Source organism: Macaca mulatta, chromosome 2 (assembly GCF_049350105.2).
Source record: "Macaca mulatta isolate MMU2019108-1 chromosome 2, T2T-MMU8v2.0, whole genome shotgun sequence".
In the NCBI taxonomy this organism is placed as follows: Eukaryota; Metazoa; Chordata; class Mammalia; order Primates; family Cercopithecidae; genus Macaca; species Macaca mulatta.
The window spans coordinates 60,439,596-60,466,866 of NC_133407.1; the positions used below are offsets into that span (position 1 = coordinate 60,439,596).

At 38.8% G+C, this 27,271-nt stretch overlaps 1 protein-coding gene across 6 annotated transcripts in view; it reads right to left on the reverse strand.

The window, feature by feature from the left end:
- The window catches only part of VEPH1 (ventricular zone expressed PH domain containing 1), a 265,267-nt gene that overhangs the window by 13,881 nt on the left and 224,115 nt on the right, over positions 1 to 27,271 (reverse strand). For 5 of the 6 annotated variants that reach the window (XM_015131877.3, XM_077994168.1, XM_028843808.2 and 2 more), the window contains 2 exons: positions 18,148 to 18,284; positions 12,033 to 13,656 (listed from right to left, as the gene is read on the reverse strand). In XM_015131877.3, the coding sequence (XP_014987363.2) occupies positions 13,420 to 13,656; positions 18,148 to 18,284 (374 nt within the window). In that variant the 3' untranslated portion in view covers positions 12,033 to 13,419. Of the gene's footprint in view, positions 1 to 1,259; positions 1,351 to 8,866; positions 8,962 to 12,032; positions 13,657 to 18,147; positions 18,285 to 27,271 lie in introns of those variants that run through there. The other variant, XR_013414535.1, reaches the window with a different exon arrangement.

Sequence of the window (27,271 nt, forward strand, 5' to 3'; positions counted from 1 at the left end):
ATTGTAACAATCAGTTTGTTTATAACAATCAGTCTGTTAACCCATTTTTTTTTTAATTCCTTGAGATTAGTTTAATCTTCTGTAGTGCCCTTTGGCCCATTCCCTGGCCCTCCTTACCCCTTCAAACTAGGTGGAAGGCATCCATTGCCTCAGAAAAAGGATGTTGAAAAGAAATTAGAAATAACAGTAAACTGTAAGTTTCAAAAATCTATTCTGAACTACTTTGAGAAAAGTAGGATTAAGTCTCAACGGTCAGGATTAAAAGTTTTTAATTTTTATTTTTAGAGAGGGGGTTCTGTTCTGTCACCCAGGCTAGGGTGCAGTGGTACAGTCATTGCTTACTGCAGCCTCAAACTCCTGGGCTCAAGTGATCCTCCTGCCTCAGCCTCCTGAGTAGCTGGAACTATAGGCGAGTGCCATTGTATCTGGCTAACAGAAGTCAAAATTTCGAGGTTAAAAATTCATAACTCTAGATGGGCATGGTGGCTTACATTTGTAATCCCAGCACTTTGGGAGGCCAAGGTGGGAGGGTTGCTTGAGGCCAGAAGTTTGAGGCTGTAGTTAGTTATAATTGTGCCACCTCACTCCAGCCTGGGCAACAGAGCAACACTGCCTCTAAAAAAAAAAAAGATAAAAAATAAAAAATAAAAAATTCATAACTCTGAAGAACTAGAATATGAATCTTGTGACATAAATAATACATTTGGAAGAATACTTGTTGAGAAGAGAAACTAGAAAAAACAGAATAAATGGAGAATATTCTGAGTTTGACTGGATTTATCCTGAATCAATGAACATTGCTTTTTTTGCTCCCAAGTGAAATGGGATCCAGCACTCAAGCAACAAATTAATTCAAACATAAGGAAATAAAGAAAATTATATTATTTGTATGTTTGAGTTTGTAACTAGGGTTTGCACCCTTACATATCCTTCTGAAACATGCTGTTGCTCTTATGGAGAGATATTGAAGCTGTTGTTACTATATTACCGTGTTCTCTTTGTAAGGCCCTAGAGGAAAAAATTCTTGGGTCTCAGCGTTGGGAGAGCTTTTCTTCCTCTGGGCAACTGGTTTGTTTTTAGCCTGGGGAAACTCCGACTCATGAATTTGATTGAATACCTCTCTTAACTGGCTGCATGAAAGCATGGCATCAACTCTGAATGCTGTCTTTTGCTGGGGATGAGTTTCATCTACTTACCTTATCCCAGTGACTATTCTTCTTCCCACTTTGTTTTCCTTTTGCCTTTATATCTTTACTTACTCTCAATCTGGTTGGACTTCCTGGGAAGCAGACTCTGAGGCAGTGTTTAAGGCGTAGGAAGCTTATTAAGTAGCACCTCTGGGACCAACACCTGCAGAAGGGAGTGGAGAGGAATCAGTAAGGGGCAGGTGGAGAAACTGAGCTTCAATGTGGCCCCAACAATAGTCTCAACTGACCATGTGGAGAGCTCTGCAGGTAGAATGGTCCCTCAGGGTTCTCTCAACTTGGGCCTGAATGGCCAGGTCTTTACAGTCTCCCATCAACCGTTCACTAGATGTCAGCTGCCCCAGGCATAACCTTGGCCAGGAGGCAGTCCTTGAGGGGAATGACAGCTGAAGGCTGTCTGCCAACAGCAGTCCCAGCAGCTGGGGCACCGGATCCTTCTCTGAGGGATGTTGGTGATGCATCAGTGCCCACCATACTTACTTTTAAAAATCTAGTATATATTTCTAAAAGAATTTGGAACAAAAACACCGATAAAGTAAGTGATTAAAGTTAAGTGACTCTTGTTCTCATCCTTGCCCATTTATGTTGTCTCATGTTAAGTGTGATCCTGAGTCTTGGAATACATCATTTCTCTTTTTGATTGTGAGAGTGTGAAAGGCGAGGTCTAAAATATAAGAAAATTATATTCCTCCTTCAACATCCAGCATATTATCAACTCTTCCATGGAGGTTTAGTTGACTCCCTAGGCAGAGCCAGCAGCCCCCTCCTCTGTCTCCATCATGTCCCAACATCACAGTGTTGTGATCTCTACACATCTGCTTCTCTCATGGACAAGACTTCCCTCAAACCTGACCCCCTTTGAATGCTCCCTTTATCATGAATGGCGCCACGGTTAATCCATGGGTGCCGGGATTCTGGAGACAGTTCCCATCAATCACTAAGTCCTGCAATTTGCATTTCTAAAATCTCTCTCTAACCCTCTATTTCTCTCCATTTCCAGTGCTGCTACTTTCTTTCAAGCTTTCGTTATACTTCTCGCCTGGACTATTGTAATAGCCTTCTATTTTTCTCTCAGTTTCTATTATTGCTTTCTCAGCAAACCATTTTCTACATAGCAGCTAGAACCATCTTATGGAATTGCAGATCTAATCATACCATCCCTGTTTTAAACCCAACAATAGCTCAATAGCTCTCCCACAAGCCTGCATGACTTCCCCGTCTCCCAGCCTCACCACCCTCATCCACCACACTAGCCTGTTTTGGTTCCTCTAATGTGCTGCATGTCTTTTCTCTCCAAGGTCTTCTCACATTCAGTTCTTTCTGGTGTGCTTTTCTTCTACCTCTCCCTTTGACTAGTAACTTCCTGTTCATCTTTCAGATCTCAGGCATAAGTCTCTTTGTCCAGGAAGCTGTCCTTAACTTCCTAACCAGATCTAGACCTCTCCTTTCACAATCTCATATCAGTTGTGCTTCTTTGCAGTATAGGTCACATGGCAATTTCACAATTAAGATAATACTTTTACATTTTTCTCTTCTACTAGGATACGTATCCCACAAAGTTTGAGACATCTTGGTCACCTCAGCATTTCTAATGCCCAGCACAGGTCTTGCACGTAGGAGATGCTTTATCTATGGATTTACTTATTAAATAAAATACGCTTATTGTGTTGGTCCATTTGGGCTGCAATAACAAACTGTCTTAGACTGGGTAACTTATAAACAACAGAAATTTATTTCTCACAGTTCTGGAGGCTGAGAAGTCCAACATCAGGGTGCTGGTAGATTTGCTGTCTGGTGAAGGCTTGTTCCTCAGAGCTGGTGCCTTCTAGCTGTGTCTTCACATTGGGAAGGGCAAACAAGCTCCTCTTGGCCTCTTTTATAAGGGCACTAATCCCATTCATGAGGGCAGAGCCCTCATTATCTAATCACCTCCTGAAGGCCCCACTTCTTAATACCACCACGTTGGTATTAACATATAGTACTACCTAATGGTTTTAACATATGCATTTGGGAAGCAGGGGCACAAACATTCAGATCCTAACATTTACTTACTGAGTTTGTTAAAGACATGGACAATTTATTTATCATTTTTGAGTCCCCATGCCCTAGTATATGTTGGATACTCAATAAATGGTCTCTCCTTTCCTTGCTTCCTTCCTTCCTTCCTTCCTTCCTCCCTCCCTTCCTTCTTTCCTTCCTTCCTCTTTCTCTCCTTCCTTCCTTAATTCCTTCCTTCTCTTCCTTCTCTCTCTCTCTTTCTTTCTTTCTTTCTTTCTTTCTTTCTTTCTTTCTTTCTTTCTTTCTTTCTTTCTTTCTTTCTTTCTTTTTCTTTCTTTCTCTTTCCTTTCCTTCCCTTCCTTCTCTCTCTCTCTCTCTCCCCCCCCCCCTTTCCTTCTTTTCTTCTTTCTCTTGCTATGTTGCCCAGGCTGGAGTGCAGTGGTTATTCACAGGCACAATCATACTGCACTATATCCTTGAAATCCTGGGCTGAAGTGATCTTCCTACCTCAGCCTCCTGAGTAGCTAGGACTACAGGCATGTGCCACCGTGCCTGGCTAATAAGTATTTGTTGAATGAATGTTTGAATCAAACTATGTAAAAGGTTGTCTTGGGGAAGAGGGAGCAGACATTATATCTGGCTGCAGGAGAGAGAACCTGGACTGCAGGTTAGAAATGATAGAAAGGCAGAATTTTCCAGAAAATAATTATATGGTATGAATAACCTAATGGGAATTATATTTGAACATTTCTATTTTTTGGAGTTCTGTATGATCAGATGATTATAAATAATTTTTATAATTTTAGTAGTTTTTGGTATTTTCTGCAATAAATGTTTGCATAAACAGAACAAAATTATTTTAAAAAGATGAGAACTGATGATAAAGTAATGAGCTCTCTGTCCCTAGAAGGGTTTGAGCAGCTGGGAATGCAACCTGCCAATGATGACAAACAAGGGACTTCTCCATGGGGCAGGGAGGTTGGGCCTGGCAAGTGCTAAGATTCTTCCAACTCCAATAGCCTGTGATACTGTTAACTGAATGATAAATGCCAAATCTCCTTGCTTACAAGGACTTGGCCTAGTTTATTTAGCTGCCACACATTCTGCTAGTGGCTTCGTTACATTGGAACCTTACTGTGACACTATTGGCTGCCGTGGAATTTGATTTATATTTACCTGAGGGTGGTATAACCTCAGGATTTCAGGAGATGACAGTATTATAGTGATACCAAAAACATGAATATATAGATGAGAGTTGTTTATGTGGAAAATTATACGATATCCCTCCATGAAGAGTTTGGGAGAGTCCTGATGAAAATGTTCTCAAATCAACACATACTGTTAGTATTATGGTTCATTTTCCAAAACAGACATTTCCAAACTGTGGTTTTGGCTAAATTTTAAAAATGGACCTTCTTCTGGTTTTTGTGTTTATGAGCTAGTCTGGCAAACAGAATCATTGTTTCTCTGTCTTAAGAGAAATGACATTTAGACTATTTCCTCATATAGCGATAGCTCTGAATTAAGAGGGAACAGAACACTCCCAAAGGAAATCTGGTGCATAGAAGTGGATCTCCATTAAGAATAATGGAACACGCATAAAAGTTTCTTCTGATTACATGAAATGCTGGCAGAGAGAGAGAGAGAGAGAGAGAGAGAGAGAGAGAGAGAGAGAGAGGATATAAATAGAATATAAGATAATGAAGTAATAGGATTGATTTCTACAAAGCACATGTGAAAACAATAGTTCTGTTGTCATAATACCTGTGTAATAGTAAATGTGTATATATATATGTGTGTGTTATGGATATTCTACTAATGTTAGTGAAATGGTAGTTAAAAAATAAAACAAGGCAAAAAATAATTATAGAATAATTCACAAAAGGAAAAAGTAGAATTTACTATTATTAGCACCCACTCCCCCTTAATTTCCAGTTTGGTCTCATGGAGCGCTGTTATTCCTAGGCATGAATGAGTCTACCATGTGTTTGAGTACTTTACGTTTTTACATTATTTGAAAATTTTATAACTTTTCTAGATTCTCAGTACCAAAATGAATTCTAATCCTTTTATTGCTTGAAAGACAGAGAAAATGCATTTTTAAATTTGATGTAAGATTTTCAAAGATTTGTCCATAAAGTCACAAATAAGCTATGTAAACACAATGCATCTGATTATCATTTTATAGAAAGTTCCAAGATTTCCAGCCCCCATGCTCTCAGAAAAGTTTTCTTTGAAGTAGACAAATTCAATAGTACTGGGGTGCAGGGGCAAGGGACTTGAGAAGAAAGTTCTTATGGAATGTGCTCTGACAAGGCTGGGGTTCTCATGGCGGGACCCATGAGCTAAGGTTATCGTCAGAGCTGGTTGCCTCTTGTGCTGAGCACATGGCTATAGGGCCTTGCATAACCAGGGAATAGAAGGACATCTATGAGGAGGTGAATCTGTTTCATCAAAACACATTTAACAGAAACCCCCTGCACTTCACTTAGGCAAGTACCTACAAAAATCAAGCCATAAGGGTTGTCTTGCTCTTCTGAAGTTCATGCAGCTCCCTGCCCACTCCACTCACTCTGCTCTGTGCCTCCCTCTGCTCTTCCCTGCTTCTCCAACTTCCAACTTGACTCTAGGCCTTGCCTTTCTATTCCTGTCTTTGGTATGGTTGACTTTGAAGATCTCTTCTGGAAATGCTCCTCCTGCTTGATCTGGAATTCCGCCTCAGACACCATTCTAATTTCACCTCTAGGGTCCCCAATCTGTGATAGTGGGTAAAAGACATATATTTTTATGGTTTTGGGTTTTATATTTACTTCTTTAATCCATCTTGGGTTAATTGTTGTATACGGTGTAAGGAAGGGGTGCAGTTTCAATTTTCTGCATATGGCCAGCCAGTTATCCCAGCACCATTTATTGTATAGGGAATCCTTTGTCCATTGCTTGTTTTTGTCAGGTTAGTTGAAGATCAGATAGTTGTAGGTGTGTGGTCTTATTTCTGGGTTCTCTATTCTGCTCTGTTGGTCTATGTGTCTGTTTTTGTACAACTACCATGCTGTTTTGGTTACTGCATCCCTGTAGTATAGTTTGAAGTCAGGTAGCGTGATGCTGCCAGCTTTGTTCTTTTTGCTTAGGACTGCCTTGGATATTTAACATCTTTTTTGGTTACATATGAATTTTAAAATAGTTTTCTTTAGTTTCAAGAAGAATGTCAGTGGTAGTTTAATAGGAATAGCATTGAATCTATAAATTGCTTTGGGCAGTATGGCCATTTTCATGACATTTATTCTTTGTATCCATGAGCATGGAATGTTTTTCCATTTGTTTGTGTCATTTCTGATTTCTTTGAACACTGGTTTGTAGTTCTCCTTGTAGAGATCTTATACCTTCCTAGCTAGCTGTATTCTTAGGTATTTTATTCTTTTTGTGGCATTTGTGAACGGGAGTTTGTTCCTGATTTGGTTCTTGGCTTGACTGTTGAATGCTAGTAATTTTTGCACATTGATTTTGTATCCTGATACTTTGCTGAAGCTGTTTATCAGCTTAAGAATCTTTTGGGCTGAGACTATGGGCTTTTCTAGGCACTATCATTTAGGACATAGGCACAGGTAAAGATTTCATGATGAAGATGCCAAAAGCAATTGCAACAAAAGCAAAAATTGACAAATGGGATCTAATTATACTGAAGAGCTTCTGCACGGAAGAAGAAACTATCAACAGAGTAAACAGACAACCTACTGAATAGGAGAAAAATTTTGCAAACTGTGTACCCAACAAAGGTCTAATATCCAGCGTCTATAAGGAACTTAAACAAATTTACAAGCAAAAAACAAACAGCCTCATAAAAAAGTGGGTAAAGGACATAAACAGACACTTCTCAAAAGAAGACATACATGTGGCCAACACTCATGAAAAAAAGCTCATCATTGATCATTAGAGAAATGCAAAACAAAACCACAATGAGATACCATCTCACGCCAGTCAGAGTGGCTATCATTAAAAAGTCAAAAAACAACAGATGCTGGTGAGGTTGTGGAGAAAAAGGCACACTTTTACACTGTTGGTGGGAATGTAAATTAGTTCAACCATTGTGGGAGACAGTGCAATGATTCCTCAAAGACCTAGAGGCAGAAATACCATTTGACCTAGCAATCCCATTACTGGGTATATACCCAAAGGAATATAAATCATTCTATTATAAAGATACATGCACATGTATGTTCATTGCAGAACCATTTACAACAGCAAAGTCATGGAATCAATCTAAATGCCCATCAATGATAGACTGGATAAAGAAAATGTGGTTCATGGAATACCATGCAGCCACAAAAAGGAACAAGATCATGTACTTTGCAGGAACAGAAAACCAAATACTGCATGTTCTCTTTTATAAGTGGGAGCTAAATGATAAGAATACATGGACACATAGAGAGGAACAACACACAGTGGGGCCTTTTGGGGAGTCGAGGGTGGAAGGAGGGAGAGGATTAGGAAAAATAGCCAGTGGCTACTAGGCTTAATACCTGGTTGATGAAATAATCTGTACCACAAATCCCCCATGACACAAGTTCACCTATGTAATGAACCTGTACTTGTACCCCTGAACTTAAAATAAAAGTGAAAAAATAAAAAGACACACCACGTACAACTCTGCCTCCATCTCTGCCATCTTGGCCCATTCTTTACCCAGCTTCCCTTTCAGGAAAGGGGACTTGGACAAAGGAGAGCACTAGTAGGGGGAAACAGAGACACCAGAAACATGGCTTGTTTGTGGACATCAGCCATCCTTAGTCCTGTCAAAAGAGAGGGTAAGCAACTACAGGCAGAGCTGACCTCATACCTTTGAGGATGGGTGCATTGGGGGCATTTTAACCATTATGTTTTAAAATTTCTTACATTTGCAATATGCTCTACTGTTCACAAAAATATTAACACACAGTTTTGATTACTGTGAAACAAGCCTGTATGGAACTCTTAATACTTCCTTTTACAAACTGCTTTACATTTTCTTCCCCCACACTTAAATATCTCTGAAATTAGTACATGTTTTACAATCGTTATGCACTGGGAATGGCTGTGATGGGGTTTCTGTCATTGCCTATTGATGTGCAAATGCTATCTTAGCTCTTTGTGTTGTCACATCTATTCAGATATGTGGATGGTTGACAGCACATGGGCTCATTGCTGTTTACTATGTCTTAAACAGGTTACAATTTGGTTTGACTTTGAAACAAAAAGTTATCATGTACACAGAAAAGCACAGAAGCAGAGGAGTGGGATGAAATGCGGTATTAGTGAACAAAAGAGCCAACATTGAAGTGACCACAGTTGCATATAGTCTTGCAAAGCAACCGCTGAATGTTTTGCTTAAAAAGGAAGACATCAACATGTAATTATCATCAAGACATGGCATCATAGTTACTTAATGGTACATAGAAACTGGAGTGTCTTTTTCAAGCACTTATTATGTTAAAGGTTCTCTGCTGGTTAAGGTTATAGGTTTTACGCTTTTGCAAGACACGTGTGCCTCACATCAGTTCCACTCTGTGGATAGTATTATCCCCAATCCAGGGATGAAAGATGAATAACTGGCTCAGGTTGGTAATCCAGTTTTGAAAGAGAGAGGGCTTGACTCTTCACGTGCCTAGAGCCTGTGCCCCTTTCCCTACCTTGGTAGACGTCTTCTGAATTTTCCAACCTCTTTGTCTTTCAGGAGCATCTTTGGGAAGGATTTGTTCCAAGGGATCTATACTCTGGTGCTATTCTGAAACAAGATGACAGTTTGGTTTTTTTCTTGGTTTCTCTTCTAAAAATTTAGGTTTTGGGAACTGGAAATCCTTATTAGGGCATTTAAACCATGGTCTTTATTTGTCTGCAATGCACTTTGAATTCAGCTCACATATTCTCTCACCTTATCTCACAATTGTTTCCTAAAGTGGGTAATGCTTCCTTAAACATGTAACCTTTATTTATGTCTGAGAAAAAGTCATCACCACAGACAGGTTTGTGAGTGCCTATGGAAATTAGGTGAGTTGAAGATGACCCAGTAAATGCCCCTTGACATCACCAGCTAAGGATTTTCCAGAAAGCTCAGTATTAGAAAAGTATTGAATATTTGTTTTTACCAAACTCCAGGTTCTCAAGAAATAGCTCAATGAGCTTCTCATACATAAACATTTATATTTCCAATGCTATCTGGGAGGGAAAAAGAATAAAAATTAAAATGAAAACCACTTCAATTTCTATCCATGATTATAATTTTATTCGTACCAACATATTTAAAGGTTTAAGCATGTTTAGGAAAGTGGTTTCTTCTTAGATCAGGATCAGAAATGGCAGCCCTCTTGGGAAAGACCGGTCTGTGGTAAACTCACCAGCAACCAGGGTGGAAGTGCCAGAAATATTCGCGGGAAGCTGATGATTCTGAAATTCCTAGTGTGATTCTGAACCCAGGAGAATTTACTTACATTTGGAATTACTGCATCACGGAATGAAACCAGAAAGTTCATTATTTATACTTCACACATTCACTTTTTTTAAAGATCTGGCTCAAAGGCACTGAGAGTTATGTTCTAGATTAGAGGTATCCAGTTAATTAAATCACAAGGACTTTGTAGCAAGTAGTAAAAATAATTCTTTCTCCACAAATTCAGCTGAAGGGGCCATTCTCTTCTTTTTTAGGCCAAGCATTCAACATAGCCACTGTTTTACCACAAGCTCTCTGCTATGAAGGGTTTAAGCACACTGTTGGCATTCAAATTGTTAATAGCTAATGCAACGTCACCTAATACTTTGTTAGTGTTTGTCTGTTACCAGTTGTTCCTAATTGACTAAAACAGAGTTATTCACTGACTCTTAAGAATGGGGTGGTAGGTTTTAAAAGAATATTTAGAGAATCATTTACAACTATACTCCTTCTCATCCTTTTCCTGCCCAACTTCACAGGAGTTGTCCATCTAATCCAAGGTGAGTCCCCTATCTATACCGTGAATGTATACATCAAAATTAAATTTACCATCTGCTTTACCTCTCAAACTGCTGCTTCTGATTTTTCTATTTAAGTGAATATCACCATCATCATCTACCAAGTTTCCCAAGCAAGCACCTAGGGATCAGTAGAAACTCCTTCCTTTCCATTCCCATACTCCAACTCCATCCAATCCACCAGTGTTCTGTCCATTTTCCTAAACCAGTATTTTTCCTGCCTGTTCATTTATCTCTATTTCCTTTGTTACTACATGAGTCCAGGTCCTCACTACCTTAGAAGAGCCTCCCAAATGGTCTCCCTGCTACAATTTTTGATATTCTTATAATCCATTCTCTACCACTATTAAGATAATCTTTCTAAATGCAAATCTGCTCAAAACTTTTTAATCATGCTTCATCATCTTATTTAAATTTTTTTTTCTTTTTTATCTTTATTGCTGCCACACAAATTAATGCCTCATCATGTAAAGGAAAAAGTTTAGATCCTTGGCTTGGAACCAAGTCCTACATCCTGTGGTCCTGCAGGCCTTTTCAGCATCACTCTGAACCATTTTCCATACACCCCTTATGTTTCAACCCTAGGGAAAAACTTACATTTTGCAAATGGACCATGTTCCTTCTCCCTCTTTTGCATTTGCAGCGTGGTTCACTCTACTGACCATTTGCTCCTTGTTTGCCCACAGCAATCCTACTAGTTCTTTAAGACTAGCTCATTTTCTATCACCTCTGGGAAGAAGTGAGGGAGTCCATTCTGAGTTTAAAGTTGCTTACAGTGGTGCCTTCTCTTGTGTTTCCCCAGGACCCTGTGCATACCTTCATCAAGGCACTTGCCACGTAGTACTTACATTTCTGTTACATGTATGTCTCTTTCACTAAACTTTAAACCCCTTGAAGAGAAAAGCTGTGTCTTTTATCTTTGTATCTACAGGCCAAACATGACAACTGTTGCTTAGTAGGTGCTCAGTTAATGGCTGCAAAATAAAGGAGTTTTAATCCTTTCCTATCACTTCTAGAAACTTTACTCAAGCAAAGTAACTTTTTTCCTCTTTCTTTCTGTATTTTTAATTCCTTCATCTTTCCCTTCTTACTCATCTTAAAAAGAGCAAGAAAATACTTGCTCCATCTTAACCCTTTCATTGTAGCCCCATTTTGTTGAAAAAATAGTCCACTTATTGCTTTAAACTCCTAACCTCCCATTGACTCTTCAGCCTACTAAAATGTAATGTTTACTCCCTCACTCCAATGGAATTGTTCTTACCAATGACACCAATTGCTTCCTGATTGTGAAAGTCAGGTTTTATCTTAAGTGATTACTCTTCAGGATTTCAAATTGTTGCCCTGTCTGTTTTTCCTGAAAAATCCATATTAATTTGGCTTTTGTGACATCATTTCCCCTGGTCTACATCATCTCTGAACACTAATCAGCTACACCAGCTGCCTTTACTTAAATGCTTGTGTCTCAAGGAACCCTTATTAATTCTTTTGTGTTGTTATTCTCTCTGGGTAATTTCATCTAATTTTGCATCTTTGGCGACTACCTATATATCCAGTGATCCTGAATTTTGACCTCCAGAACTCTATTTCCAATGTGTAATAAATTCTGTGACTCACAATACCCTCAAACTTTACTTGTTAAAATGGAATTGTTTCCTTTTGCAAACATGGTCTCTTTTATATTTCCTATCCTAGTAAGTTAGCAGGAGGGTCAAGGTGTTGACCATTCATAGTCTTTCTCTAGGTTTCTATACTAGACAACATAATAAATAAATTTCAAGGAAAAAGTAATCCCTTGTATGTAGCCCAACTTAGCTTTTGTATTAGTTATCACTGCATAACAAATCACCACAATTTAGATTTAAAACAGCATACATTTATTATCTGAAAGTTTCTGTGGGTCAGGAGTCCAAGCGTGATTTAGCTGGGTCCTCTGCTCGGAGTTTCACAAAGCTGCAACCAAGGTGTTGGCTGGGGCTGGGCTTTTATCTGAGGTTCAGATGCTTCTTCCAAGATCACATGGTTGTTGACAAAACTCATTTCCTTCCAGCCGTAGAGCTCATGGCAGCTGGCTTATTTAAGGCTAATAGGAGAGAGAGTCTCTGACTTGTTTACCCTCTTTTAAAGGACTAGTCTGATTAAGTCAGGCCCACCCAGGGGGGTCTCTTTGATTAACTCAAAGTCAACTGATTAGAAACCTTATGCATATCTGCAACCTCTCTTCACTTTTGCTATATAATGTAACATAATTATGGGAGAGATGACCCCATCACTTTTGCCATGTTCTGTTGGTTAGAAGCAGGTTACATGTCCCACCAACACTCAGTGGGGGAGAGGATTATACCAAGGCATGGATCATTGAGAATCACTCCGGCATTCTTTCTATCATAGTGTAATTATATATCTATGTAGTGAAAAAATAGATATTTGTAATTTGGAGGTATTAAAAGGTTGAATACAAAGAAAAAATTATAGAACTTTAAAGTCTGAATTTTAATGGAGATGGCACATTATTTTGAAGATAGAGAAAATGGCTTCTATCCTTTTTCTATATTACACTTAGTGCCTTGGGCAGGATATATGTCCAAGCATCTAAACTGTAGATTATATAAAATGAACTTAAAGAGAATAATTAAATAATTCTGAAAGAGAAGTATTTAATGACATAACTGACTTGAGAACCATTTTACCATGTGTTAGCCTCATTTGTAGTAAGAGAGGATCATGTAATTATATGTCTATAAGTAAGTTATATGGTTTTTCTCAGTGTACATTAGTTCAATGTTTCTAACGGGTTTTTAAAAAAATTTTTCTTTTAATACCTTTGACAGACTGTGATTTTCATCAGAAGTGCTAATCTTTCCTCAAGACGGATAGTTCAGGCATCTTTTCATGCTGTTTTCTCATAGTTTTAAATGACATATCTACAGAGGTTCTTTTATCAGTGACTTTTCCCTTCCTGGCCCCACACTGTCTGAGGGCATACTCTCTAGCTCCTTTTATTTTATTTTATTTTATTTTTGTAGGCATCAGATATATTCTGAAGTCAATACTAAAGCTGTTAGAGTATGACATTTACTAAGAATCCTGCCATTTTAGGCCCTTCTTCTTAAAGGACAAGAATTCCATTGGTATTTAGTAAAAAACAACATGGCTTGGTAAATTTAGCTCTTTTTCTTGACATTGGCATTGATAATACAATGCCTGTGGTGTGTAGTTGTCGTGGCTGACTTGTAAATCCCTACAGATATGTGGTTACTTCTCTACTTTCCCTCTCTTTGGCTTGGGCAACTGCCACATTGATGCACTGGAGCCATTCTTCTGCATTCTTCTCATCCTTGGCCTTAAAGACATAGGTTTTATTGTCTGTGAAGATTTCGAAAGCCCGGGGGAGAGAGCGGTCCCTGCGTTTCTTGGCCACAGCTTTCACACTCTGCACTTTGCTGAGTTCTATTGGGCAGTCGTCAGGGTCATCTTTCTGAAAGGCATGGGAAGAAAAGAATATGGGCTGGCTGTTACTGTAGGCAAGGATCTCTGGCTACTGGATAATTTTCTAAGAGGGCCAGAATCCTTTCACTTTTTATAGCTCAAGACCTTTGTTATTTTGGGTGCTAAGGCCTCAGAATCATTAGAATAACTGAAGGAGTGAGCAATCGGGCCTTTATTAGAGTATCATAAGTTGACACAAGATAACTAATTTATAGAATATTATTATAAAGCGGGATTTGGGAAAAATTCAGAGTTCTTTCATTTTCTATTAACGTTATATTAATAGAGCAAGGTGCAATGGTACATTTTGGAGTGCTATTAACTTATAATTTCGGGTAGTTTGGGAGGCATGAAATTGAATTTTCCTTTGTGCTACCTCTGAGAAAGATTTTGCCAAACCTTAATTGAATAGGGAGGTTTCCAGTGTTCCCATAGACCAAACTGTTTTTGAAACTCTCTGCAGCTTTGGAAGCATGCTTCGTCTACAAACAGTAAGGGAAGGAATATTTAATGATATTACATTCACCTTTTATTAAAGCAAAAATTTAAGGATCTCTACAATACCAAGGTCATCGCCTGGGCTAAGACGAATAATTTTAAGGGGTCAGATATTTCTTTGAAGCAATTTCAGGTCTTTAATATGAATACATTTTGTCTACTAAAGAAAGTACCTGTGGTTGAGAAGTTTGCCAATTCTCCTTGCCCACCTCTCCTGTTGCAATCACCCTCCTTTTACTTTGCAATGAAAAAGCAACCTCTTCACTCATCCCATACTTTCTATGATGTTTTGTCCAATGTAAAAAAAAAAATCTCAGAAACACCAAATAAAAAAGCAATTCCAACTATTGACATCAGGGAAGTATCCATCAGCCAAGGCAATGCAATCACTCTTCATCTATTTCATTATGAGGTGCATTTTCAATAATATTTCAATTTTTAATGTTTAATAATTATTAAGCTTGGCATTATACTTAGGTATTTTCATGAAGGATATAACTTTTTGAAAAGATAACTGAGTCAGAAAAAATTACACTTGGAGACGGATGGTCACAAGAAATTCAAACAATCAAATTTCAATTTATACATACAGTTTTACTCAGTGAAAAATGAAATGCCATTCAGGATAAAATGCTGTGATAGAGGTAGAACAGAAACATGATTTCAAAACAAAGAAAAAGAGAAACAATGTGGACATTTCTATATAAAAAAGAGTTAATTTATGTATTAAAAAATAGTGTTAGGTGTTAAACTGCTACGGTATTTTAATCCAGTGGTTACATTTAATGGAGAGATGTAATCCTTTTGTTTTAAAATGTCAATATTTACAATTCAACAGAAATTACAGTCCGGGCAAATGTTAAACTTATGTTAAAAGTGTTGCTGCAACTTAAAATGTTGCAAGGTATTACATAGATTGTTCAAAATTCTTTTAGGGTACACAGGATAAAGTTTGAAGACATACACACTAGACAATACTTTGCTAGCCTAATTTGGTTTACAGTAAGTATCTGACAGTAATAAAATTGCCTTTCTTTGAAGCAGTGCATAGAACAGAGATTGATAAGAAAATAAAAAGTTACCATAGTAATTTAAAGATGGACTGTGAATCAACTGAGACAGTAATAGAAAGTCAAAGGACACTATTGCCTAGCTGGTTGGTAGAGATCAAGGTCTTAAAAATGCAAAAGTGAAAGATTAGAGTCTTCCATTAGAGTCTTTCAACCTCAGCTCTCATTTTAAAATGCACATTTCTTTCATTTAAAAGGGGCCCTTTTACAAGGACCTGAAGCTTCAGCAGGACTGTTGACCACTGGTAGGTTATTGTTTCCCTGGAGATTAGAAGTATTTTGCTGTGGCCTTCATGCTATATTAAATTATTTCCCACTATTTGAGCTGCAAGTTTTGTCAGAGTTATGGAATGTCAGACCATTATTTCCTGATAAACATGTCAAACGAGTTATTATAATAATTATAAAATTGTGTTTTCTTTAAACCTTATTAAAAAGCCATGAATCAGAAAGTATAAAGGTCATTATTTGAGTTCAGAAAAACATTCTTATAGATTGACTCTGCTTTGTCTTAAGGGATCTGGAAAATTACTACATCTCCATTTCTATTCTTGATTTCTTGAATAAAAACAGAAAATTCAGATAGTCATTTTAAATACTTTAAACATGCTTTAGTGTGAACCTATGCTAAAAAAAAGTTTCTTTAAATTTCCAATAGCTGTCTAAATTGAACTGCCCTTTCAAAAAGATGTTCAGCCTCAGAAAAGTCCATCTGTATATGTTATAATACACACAGATGAGGAAAGTAACATGAGTACACAGTAGGTATCACAAAAAAATTTTTTTTCATCCAAAAAGTTAACAGAAGTCTTATTAATTAAAAGAACACTGGTCAGAATTTGCCATAATTCAAATACATGATATTTGATTCCTGTTGATTAAATTGTTCAAGTAAGTCTTTTTTTTTTTTTTTTTTGAGACGGAGTCTCGCTCTGTCGCCCAGGCTGGAGTGCAGTGGTGCAATCTCGGCTCACTGCAAGCTCGGCCTCCCGGGTTCCCGCCATTCTCCTGCCTCAGCCTCCTGAGTAGCTGGGACTACAGGCGCCCGCCACCACGCCCGGCTAATTTTTTGTATTTTTAGTAGAGACGGGGTTTCACCGTGTTAGCCAGGATAGTCTTGATCTCCTGACCTTGTGATCCGCCGGCCTCGGCCTCCCAAAGTGCTGGGATTACAGGCATAAGCCACCGTGCCCGGCCTCAAGTAAGTTTTATAATGAGGTCTCTAAAGATATAGTGCATATGGTCCAGAATGAATTATAATTTTTAACTAATTTACCACTTTTCATTAATTAATTCATACGGTTTGGTTTATGTGATGGCTAAATTTATGTGTCAACTTGACGGGGCTAATGGGTACCCAGACAGCTGGGAAAGCATTATTTCTGTATGTGTCTGTGAGGTGTTTCTGGAAGAGGCTAGCATTTGAATTAGTGGACTGAGTGAAGAAGATCCACACTCACCATTGTGGGTGGGCATTATCCAATCTATTGGGGATCTGGATAGAATAAAAAGTTGGAGGAAAGATAAATTTGCTCTTTCTTCTTGAGCTGAGACATGCATTCTCTCTTGCCTGTGGACATCAGAGCTCCTGGTTTTGGGGCCTTCAGATTCTGGGACTTACATCCCTCGCCGCAGCTCACCCCCATATCCAGGTTCTCAGGCCTTTGGCCTTGGACTGGGAGTTATATCATTGACTCCCTTAATTTTCTGGCCTTAGGACACAGACTGAATTACACCACCAGTTTTCCTGGTTCTCCAGCTTGCACACAGCATATCATGGAACTTCTCACTCCCCATAATTTCATGAGCCAATTCCCACAGTAAATCTCTTATATGTCTTTATATATCCTATTGGTTCTGTTTCTATGGAGATCCCTGGTGAGTACAGTTTGCCAGTGGCTCTGTATTTTAAGTATACATGGGAAGCAGTAAACTCATTTAAGAACATGCTTTGGTGAAACACTGCCTGATCTTGACCTCAGTTATATCCTTTCTCACCTTATTAGCTTTGTCCTTGGACAATCCAATCAGGTTCTTTGACTCAGTTTCCTCATCTGTAAAATGGCAATAATAGCAGTGGTGGCCTAATAGGATTATTTTGAGGATTGTTAGAGGCAATCCAAGGTGTTGCATAGTAAGCACTGAAAAAATGCTAGTCATTATGATTATTTTTTAAAATACTCAAGAAGTAGGTCAAGATTTGATTCCTCTTGATCCTGAATCAGTAGAGTTTAATGATACATAGAACCAATTTGAAAAGAGGATAACTTTGCATTATTGATTGGAATAGAATGCTACTTCAGAGATTTTCCACTGAAAATTCACAATACAAATAATTACTGATCATCTTATTCAAATGAAAAATTATATTAAATATTTATTAGTTTGATCACAATTCTACTATATTCATTAACTGAATATTAAATAGATGAAAGACAGTAATATTTTAATCAGAATTAAACTTTGTTGACTATAAAAAGTACCTAAAGTAAATCAGCCTCCATTCTTTCCTCCTTGCCTATGTCCTCCTTTTTTGGACCCCCACTTCCAATTATAAACTATATTTATAAAAAATTAGAGCCAATATCATAAGTCATGAATTTGTGTACATGGTCCACAAGGAAACAAAGGGCACGGTGTCTGAGTCAAGACCTAGTAGTCCCTCTGCAGTTCAACTAAAACAACTAAAGTCAACTAAAACAAGCTTCCATAATAAACTGGAAGGGGACAGTGAACCAACTAACATAGGAATAAACAGACTAGACACAGACATATATGAGAAAACAATGCTGTAAGATGGTGAAATGGAGATGGAAAAAGTATCAGAGTTTAAACTTAAGACAAAATGTCTAGCTATTGGTGGAGATCAAGACCTTAAAAATGCAAGTGTAAAAGATGATGGAGGAACTTACAGACTTTCCTTTTTGAAACAGAAGTTGATTTCCAGCCAGTGTAAAATAGCGTGTTTTCCACCTTTTGATGAACTTCCATCTGACTTGCTTCTCTTTAAGTTTTCCTTCGATGAGAGGCTGGCCATCTTGATTTACAACTGTTGAAGGTAGCAGAATAATCATGCCATGTATTTTCCATTGTTTACTGGGTAAGTGATCAAAAGTCAGAACTGTACAGTGTACCAGAACCCAGTTAGCATATCTGGAAAGTAGGCTAATAAATTATGACTTTGGTTAACCTTTCCTCCTTTGTCCCTAAAAGAATGCACAATTCAGATATGACAATGGAAAACTGTTGAAAGCCCTCATTGACATTTTCAAAAGGAATTGGCTCACACAAAGAGCATCTGGTTAACAGTATTTAAAGTTTTTCTGGATATTTAGCTTTCTGTGCTTAGTTTCTTTGTTTCATGGTGTTCCATTTCTAATGTCGGAATGACCAAATTAATTTGAAATAGTTTGAAATTTTGGCACAAAGTATCTAGTATGCCATAAGCTTCATTTTTATTTTGCCAGTAACTAGGTAATAAAAAACAAATTTCCATGCTTTATGACACATGAACTTCTGGAAATATAGCTTTATAAATAACCATAAACCCAAGTATATTTAGCTATTTGGCAGCAAAAGTCAATGCAGCACTCCAAAAGACATGTTTCCTAAAGCCATAACACTAAGCTGCAAAGGCAAACTTACCCAACTCTTGTACATGCTGTTCTCACTCTCTGGAACACACATACTCTCTTTCCCCTCTCTGTACTCCCATCTTCACCTAGTCAACAACTGATCACTTCACATTTCAACTTGAATGTTGCTTCATTTGGAAAGCCCTCTCCAAATCCAGATGAGGGTGGCTTTCCCCCATAAGTTCTCATGGCACATAGCATGTTCCTTATATAGCAGGGATTATCATTTGTAGATAGATATTAGTGCTTATCTGATTAATATCTTTCTGTCTCATTCAGTTGGAAGCTCCACAAGGGCAGGGTCTTGGCTTTGTTCACTGTTGAATCACCAAGCATCTAACATGGTGCCTGGCAAATAGTAGGAAGTCTATAAATATTTGTTGACTGAATGGACTAATTTTACATTGAAGCAGAGTGTGTATGATTACAAATGATCATAGAATTAGAAGATCCATTGCAATGTCAGAGTTTAGATGCTGAACTGAAGAATTTTATTCCTTTTACAAACAACATAAGATTCACTCTTCAAATTCAGATGAAAGCACCTGATTTCAGCAAGAAGGGGACAATGGAAAGCTCAATCTGTAGTAGGACAATATTTATTTGTATATATTTATCTTCAATTTTCTTTTTTTCTTTTTTTTTTTTTTTTTTTTGAGACGGAGTCTCACGCTGTTGCCCAGGCTGGAGTGCAGTGGCGCGATCTCGGCTCACTGCAAGCTCCGCCTCCTGGGTTCACGCCATTCTCCTGCCTCAGCCTCCTGAGTAGCTAGGACTACAGGCGCCCGCCACCGCGCCCGGCTAATTTTTTGTATTTTTAGTAGAGACGGGGTTTCACTGTGGTCTCGATCTCCTGACCTTGTGATCCGCCCGCCTCGGCCTCCCAAAGTGCTGGGATTACAGGCTTGAGCCACCGCGCCCGGCTATCTTCAATTTTCATAGCACCTTGAAAGCAATAAAATTTGTTCCATCACTTTGGAAAAATTCTGGACAGCGCCTGTTTGACCATATGAACACAATCTGCCCTTTGTACACTACCATTTCTTTTTTCTAATATAGGTCTAATAATTGCCGCACAGGATTGCTCACCTTTACAGAGCATTTTCAGGATAAAAATAATAAAATATATAGTTTTCTTTTCTTTTCTTTTCTTTTTTTAGAAAGTCTACTCTGTCACCCAGGCTGGAGTGCAGTGGCAAGATCTCAGCTCACTGCAACCTCTACCTCTCAGGCTCAAGTGATTCCCCTGCCTCAGTCTCCTGAGTAACTGAGATTGCAGGCAATCGCCACCATGCTCAGCTAAATTTTTGTATTTTCAGTAGAGACGGGGTTTCACCATGTTGGCCAGGCTGGTCTCAAACTCCTGGCCTCAGGTAATCCATCCGCCCCGTCCTCCCAAAGTGCTGGGATTATAGGTGTGAGCCACCATGCCCAGCCGAAATGTAGAGTTTTCATAAGCAAAGTACTATTAAGGCTATTTTTTTTTTTTTTGGATAACTATTCAATTGGCTGTTCCATTGTCAACTCCAAATTAAGGCTAAAAACTGGCCAGGCGCGGTGGCTCATTCCTGTAATCTCAGCACTTTGGGAGGCTGAGGTGGGTGGATCCCAGCTATTTGGGAGGTTAGGCAGGAGAATCACTTGAGCCCAGGAGGTGGAGGTTGCAGTGAGCTGAGATCACGTCACTGCACTCCAGGCTGGGCAACAGGGTGAGACTCCATCTCAAAAAACAAACAAACAAACACTGAAAATACGTATCAAATCTATTGTAAGATAGTGATAAGGGCTATGATGAAAATAGAATAGGGAGTAAGTGACTTGGGGACTTGCTGTGCATGCATGCATTTCAGTGGTCAGGAAAGAGCTTAGATGTTCAAGGTGACATTTGATCTGAGACCTCAGTGATGAGACCTCCAATCTTTTGAGAAGCTCTAGTGGAGGTTACTAAGGAGCATAGCAGAGGCAAAGGAAAGCAGGAACTCATGAAGTATAAACTTACAATTAATATAAAAAAAAATTTCAGAGTTCTGCTTTGCTTTGATAGAAATTGTCTGACATGGAGCATTCTTAAAGCTAGTAATGCTCTTTGCAAATTTAAATTTTCCATAAACATAGTGGTTTCCTTTGTGCAACCACATCTACAGAGACTTCAGTTAAAGCGCTTAGGGTACTGTGTCTCCCCCAGGGTTACCTGTTCCTTGAGAGCAGGAACAGCCTTAACACAGTGCCTGCTGGGCTAGAGGCTCAGTAAATGTTTATTAACAGTGCACCGTTGAGTCATAAAGGGTGCAGCAGCCTAGCTGGGATGAGGAAAGAAGGTTTCAAGAGGTGATCCAAGAGGGGAAAAAAGGGGAAAAATAAGTAAAAACAAATAACAAAAACAAAATACCAAAGCTGAAATTAATTTTAAAAATTTTAAAACACCCATTTTTCACATTTTCAAGTGAGAGAACATGGTAATCTAATTGTAATGTTCGAGGATTTTTAATATTAACTCAGAAGATTTAGATTTGAATCTTCTAAACTACAATTTTCTAATCAGCAAGAGAAAATAATAATGCCGCCCCCTCCCCTTTAAAAAGGGATTCTGGGATGTCAAAAATCAAAAGAAAGAAATTTATGTGAGGATACGAGGTAAATAGCAAAGCACAAGGCACTGCTTCTCCCTCACCCCAATCCCACTTCTAGGAAAGACTTGACTTTACAGTTTGTGATCACTGCTTTCTTGCCATGATTTTTTTTTTTTTTTTTTTTGTCCTAAGACAGGGTGTCACTCTGTCACTCAGGCTGGAGTGCAGTGGTGAGATTTTGGGTTACTGCAACCTTTGCTTCCCAGGCTCAGGTGATCCTCCCACCTCAGCCTCCTGAGTAGCTGGGACCACAGGTGCGCACCACCACACCTGGCTAATTTTTTTTGTACTCTTTGTATAGACAGGGTTTCATCATGTTGCTCAGGCTGGTACCATGGTTTTAGTGACAAGATGATTTAATGTAATGCTATTTAATAATGATACATTTTTTCTGTCTCAGTCTTTCATATTTACTCAAAAAACATTTGAAATAATTATGATATCTGAGATGATTTGAAATAATGATTGACTTAGGGAAAATTTAAGTACATAGATCCTTTTGGATTTGACATAGAGGGTTATCTACTTTATTTTTTCTCAAGGCAGATCCAAATGTTTCACTTGAAGAGTTATGTGTGACCAAAGTTTACAAGGAACACTTGGCAAAATTGTTGGAGTCCTTAAAGACATGGGTGAATGGGATATAATGACTATGATGAGACAGTCAAGACAAAATGATAGGCTTACTAACAACAAAGGATGAAGGACTTCAGAGACAAGCCAGGAAGCAAATACTTTTCACCAGTGAAAATCAGCCCTAGGAGGAAAAATCAATGGAAACGGTTTTAGGAAGGAAATGTTAGCAGAACTTTAAAGTAGCTGAATGTGAGGCCCCAAATTTAGGTATTAGTCAGTTTCAGAGAAGTCAGTAAAAGCGAGGCAATTTGGAGTTGTGAGATTAATTTTAAAAGAATTTCAAGAAACAAAACAAAATTTTTCTAATATCCCATATCTTAAAAAACTTTTATTTTTTTTGCTATTATATCTAACATATGCATGACTGGGGACGTGTCATTCTAAAGGTCTGTTGCCCATAGTATGTCCTTTGAAGCAAGTGATTTAGATATGATATCACAGCCTCTTCACAGCTACATCAAGAAACCATTTTTTCTAAGATTATCATATTCCATTTAAAAAATATCATGTGGAGTGATACTATCAGGGTATGATCATGTATCATCTAAAATAATGTTGTTTGCATGTAGAACATAGAGGATATTCAAACACATCCTCACTTTCCAATTAACACATTATTTCATTTAAAGCACCACAATTTGGCCAAGTGTGGTGGCTCATCCCTGTAATCCCAGTGCTTTGGGAGGCCGAGACAGAGGGTTCATTTGAGGCCAGGAGTTGAGACCAGGAGTTTGTGACCAGGCTGAGCAACATAGCGAGACCCTGTCTCTATAAAAAATAAATAAAATAATTAGCTGGGCATGGTGGCATGCACCTGTAGTCCCAGGTACTCAGAGGGGTGGAGGGGTGCAGAGGTAGGGGGATCGCTTGAGCCTCAGAGGTCAAAGGGTGCAGTGAGCTATGATCATGCCACTGCACTCCAGCCTGGGAGACAGAGTGAAATGCCATCTCTTAAAAAAACAAAGCAAAACAAAACACCAAAAACAAAGCATCACAATTTGGTTAGGACATTCTCTACTAACACGGATCTGTTTATTTTTTTAAATATCAACTGGCTATAAAAGCTATGGGTTATTAAATTGAATTTTGTAGTGCAATTGGAACGCAAAGTGTTACTGTGTTTGTCAACTTAAAAGTTTTTCAGAATGCTAATACAAATGTTTATATGTTAATTGTATCCCTTTTCTGCACCAAGTTAAAAGTATTTGTTGCTAAAAAAAATGAATTTTGAAGGGGTTGATCTTATTCAACATGAAGTTGATGAATAAGTATAATAATAACAGGTCTCCCAGAGCTGAGAAGATCCACAGCAGGAAGAATGAAAAATAAAGAATGTTCATCTGCTCATTTATCAACCATCCATCCACCCTATATGTATTTTCAAGCACAGATAAGCTGTAAGGCACTATATTTGGATCTGAGGGGCTATAAAATCACCCTCACAGGGAGCTTTAATTTATTATCTAGGGAAGGTATAGCATTTTACAAATTCTACTGCTCAGTGTAGGGTTTGGCAAGTGCTACCGAGAAGTATAAGCCACGTGTTACAGCATTTGAAGAGCAGAAATTCCACTTCTAGTTGAGACAAGGTGACATGAGAACTGGGACCCTCATGAAGAAGAGAGAATTTTCCAGATAGAGTGTGGAAAACGATCAGACGGAATTTTCCAGATAGAGTGGTAGCAAGGTAGGTGTGTGAGGAAAAACACACAAAAGAACCTAAGAAGCTGGAAGAGTCAACAAACTCAGAAACAAGTGTGTAAAGCAGGTGCTCTCGAACAGTCATGGGCTGAGGGTTGAAGGAAGAAGTCAATTCAAGGCTTTCTAGGTGTAAGATCCAGGAAAGAGATTGTGTAACAGTCACAGAGAGGTCATATAGTGGACTTTATGGGAAAGTTTTTCTGAAGCCCCATTAGAAAGGACTAAGAAGGGGCCTAGAGCCTGTGAGGGTCCAGCCCAGGCATGAAGCCTCATGGGCCCCAGATAGGATCGGTGATGTGTCATGCAGGGTCTTGGCAGGAAACAGATGGCATCTCAAGCTGAGCAATTGAGGAGAGTTAATAGAGTTAACAGATTATTTACTTAGAAGTGGGCAAGGTGTAGGAAAAGCGCCATGGTATTCTGGGGCCAGTAACCATGCAGGCCTAACATCCCTCTGCCTGAAGAGGAAAGGGTAGAGAACAGTTAGGACTCAGTGGGAGACCGGTATGGAGAGCACCATTTGATGACAGCTGTGGCCTGGAATAGAGGACACTGTCGACCCTCAGTGTCCCAGCAGGGAGGCAGCCAGCAAATCAATAACTCAACCTCACTCTCCTGCCTCCCTCTGCTTACAGGTGTCCCCAGTCATGGAAGGTACCTGAACACCAGAGCTAAAGGAGCCTATTGAAACAATCACTACATGGCAGCCTGTGAGACATGCAGCTGGGCAGAAGAGATGGAGAACAGAAGCAATCAGGCACAGATTATATATCAAATTCAACAAAGTTCAGATATATGAGGGAACTTCAAAAGCTCATTAAAAAATGGAATTAGAAGATAAAAATAAAAAGTGGAAACTATTTCTCAACATAAGCTCCATCGAGTTCAAGACACTTTGGTAAGCCATTTAGTCTGTCATTAAAGAGCTAAGGTCCTGGAAATTTAACCATGTCGATGCAGTCTTTTTAACATTATTAACTGAAGCAAAATAAGTGCTCTTTGAAGATTTTTTAAGATTAGGAAAGAAAAAGTCAGAAGGAGCCAAATCAGGACTGTAAGATGGATGCCTAATAATTTTCCATGGAAACTCTCACAAAATCGCCCTTGTTTGATGAGAAGAACAAGCAGGAGCATTGTTGTAGTGGACAAGGACTCTCTAGTAAAGCTTTCCAGTGTGTTTGTCTCTTTTCTTTTCCCTCCCTTCCCCCTCCCTCCCTCCCTCCCTCCCTCCCTCCCTCCCTCCTTCCTTCCTTCCTTCCTTCCTTCCTTCCTTCCTTCCTTCCTTCCTTCCTTCCTTTCCTTCCTCTTTCTTTCTTTCTTTCTTTCTTTCTTTCTTTCTTTCTTTCTTTCTTTCTTTCTTTCTTTCTTTCTTTCTTTCTCTCTCTTTCTTTCTCTTTCTTTCTTTCCTTCCTTCCTTTCTTTCTTTCTCTTTCTTTCTTTCTTTCCTTTCTTTCTTTTTTCCTTCCTTCCTTCCTTCCTTCCTTCCTTCCTTCCTTCCTTCCTTCCTTCCTTCCTTCCTTCTTTTTCTTTCCTTCTCTCTCTCTCTCTTTCTCCCCTTCTTTTTATCTCAGGGTCTCACTCTGTCACCCAAGCTGGAGTGCAGTGACACAACCATGGCTCACTGCAGCCTCCACCTCCTGGGCTCAAGCAATTTTCTCACCTTGGACTCCCTAGTAGCTGGGACCACAGGCACGTGTCACCACATCTGGCTGGTTTTTAAATTTTTTATTTTTGTAGAAATGGGGTTTGGCCATGTTGCCCATGGTCCTCAAACTCCTGGGCTCAAGCAATCTGCCCATCTCAGCTTCCCAAAGTACTAGGATTACAGGCATGAGCCCCTATGCCCAGCCCCAGGTGTTTTTCTGCTAAAACTTTTGCTAGCTTTCTCAAAACACTCTCATAATAAGCAGATGTTGTCATTCTTTGGCCCTTTAGAAAGACAACAAGCAAAATGTCTCAAGCATCCCAAAACACTTGCCATGACCTTTCCTCTTGACAGATCTGCTTTTGTTTTGACTAGACCAAAGTATTTATGCCTACAACTTGCCAGTGTGCAGGTAGTTTGTACTACAGACATGGTGGTGATTGCCTTGTTATGGAGGAAGGGTAGAAAGGCGTTAAAGGGGGAAAACTCCTAAAGGGTCCAAAGAATAGAGAAAAATCCTTTTATGTCCTGGTGGTAGAATTGACTAGAAATGAATGAGATGCCTCCAGTGGTTTCTTCTCAGTTAATAAGAGAATTTAGCATTCATGTTATTCTTGTCATGGAAGACTGAGTTCCACTTTTTATTAACACCCTTTGCCATTCATTGATTCTCCCATTCTTCTATTCAAAATGCCTTTATGGTTACCACACACTAGGCACATGCCAGGTAAAGGGGATATAAACACAAATATGGCAGTCTCAATCATTGAGATGCAGAGAAATGCAGTAAGCAAGTGAGTACAGAGTGGGATAAGTACCAGGCTAGATCCGTGCACAGGGTCTAACTGGAACACACTGAGAGACACTTATCCTAAACTGGGGCATACAAAGCAGAAAAGTTTCCTAGAGGAGATGCTGTATGGGCTGAATTCTCAGGGACAAGTTGCAGCTATGAAGACAAAGGGAGGAAGATCATTGAGTCAAAAAAAGAAATAAAAAAGAAAAAAAGAAAAAAAAAATAAAAAAAAAAATAAATAAATAAAATAAAATAAAAATAAAATAAAAAAAAGAAATAAAAAAGAAAAAAGCTGAGGAAGGGAGGCATAAAATGTATTCTGGGAACCATAACTAATTCTGCGAGGAAGCAGGGTGGGAGAGAAGAGGCAAGAGATGAAGTGTGAGAATCAGAGAGACCAATCCTAAAGAGCCTTGGGCACCACGCAGAGTGGAATGTAATACTTTGTAATGTGACATAATGAAAAAAATCTTGTGTAGTCACAGACCTCTTTTATTTCAAGAGCACAAGAGTTCAATAATTCACTCTCTATCTTGTTTTAAGATTTGTTGCAATTCTGAATGTCTTTAACCAATTATAATTTATTCAATCAGTGTGCTGAACGCCATGTTTACTCTTTATTATAATACATCACATGAGACTGTACCAATGACTTTGTCTAGTGTAGGCCTATGGTTTATACAGTAAGAGCATTGTCTTTGGAGGCAGACCTCAGTGGAAGTCCAGAATCTGCCACTTACCAGCTGACTGATCCAGGACAAGCTATTTGACGTCACTGAGCTTCCCTTTCCTACTCCCTAGAGTTATACTTAACACAACACAAATGGCTGTGGGGGTTTTCTACTCAAGCCATGCATCCCCGAGAGGATTACATGCACCATAAATGAAGGCACATAAAAGTGCCACAACAGTTGACAGTGGTCTTGCTTAGCTGAGACCTGGTCACAATAACGGATCAATAAATAGTAGCTACTGTCATCATGATTGACATCA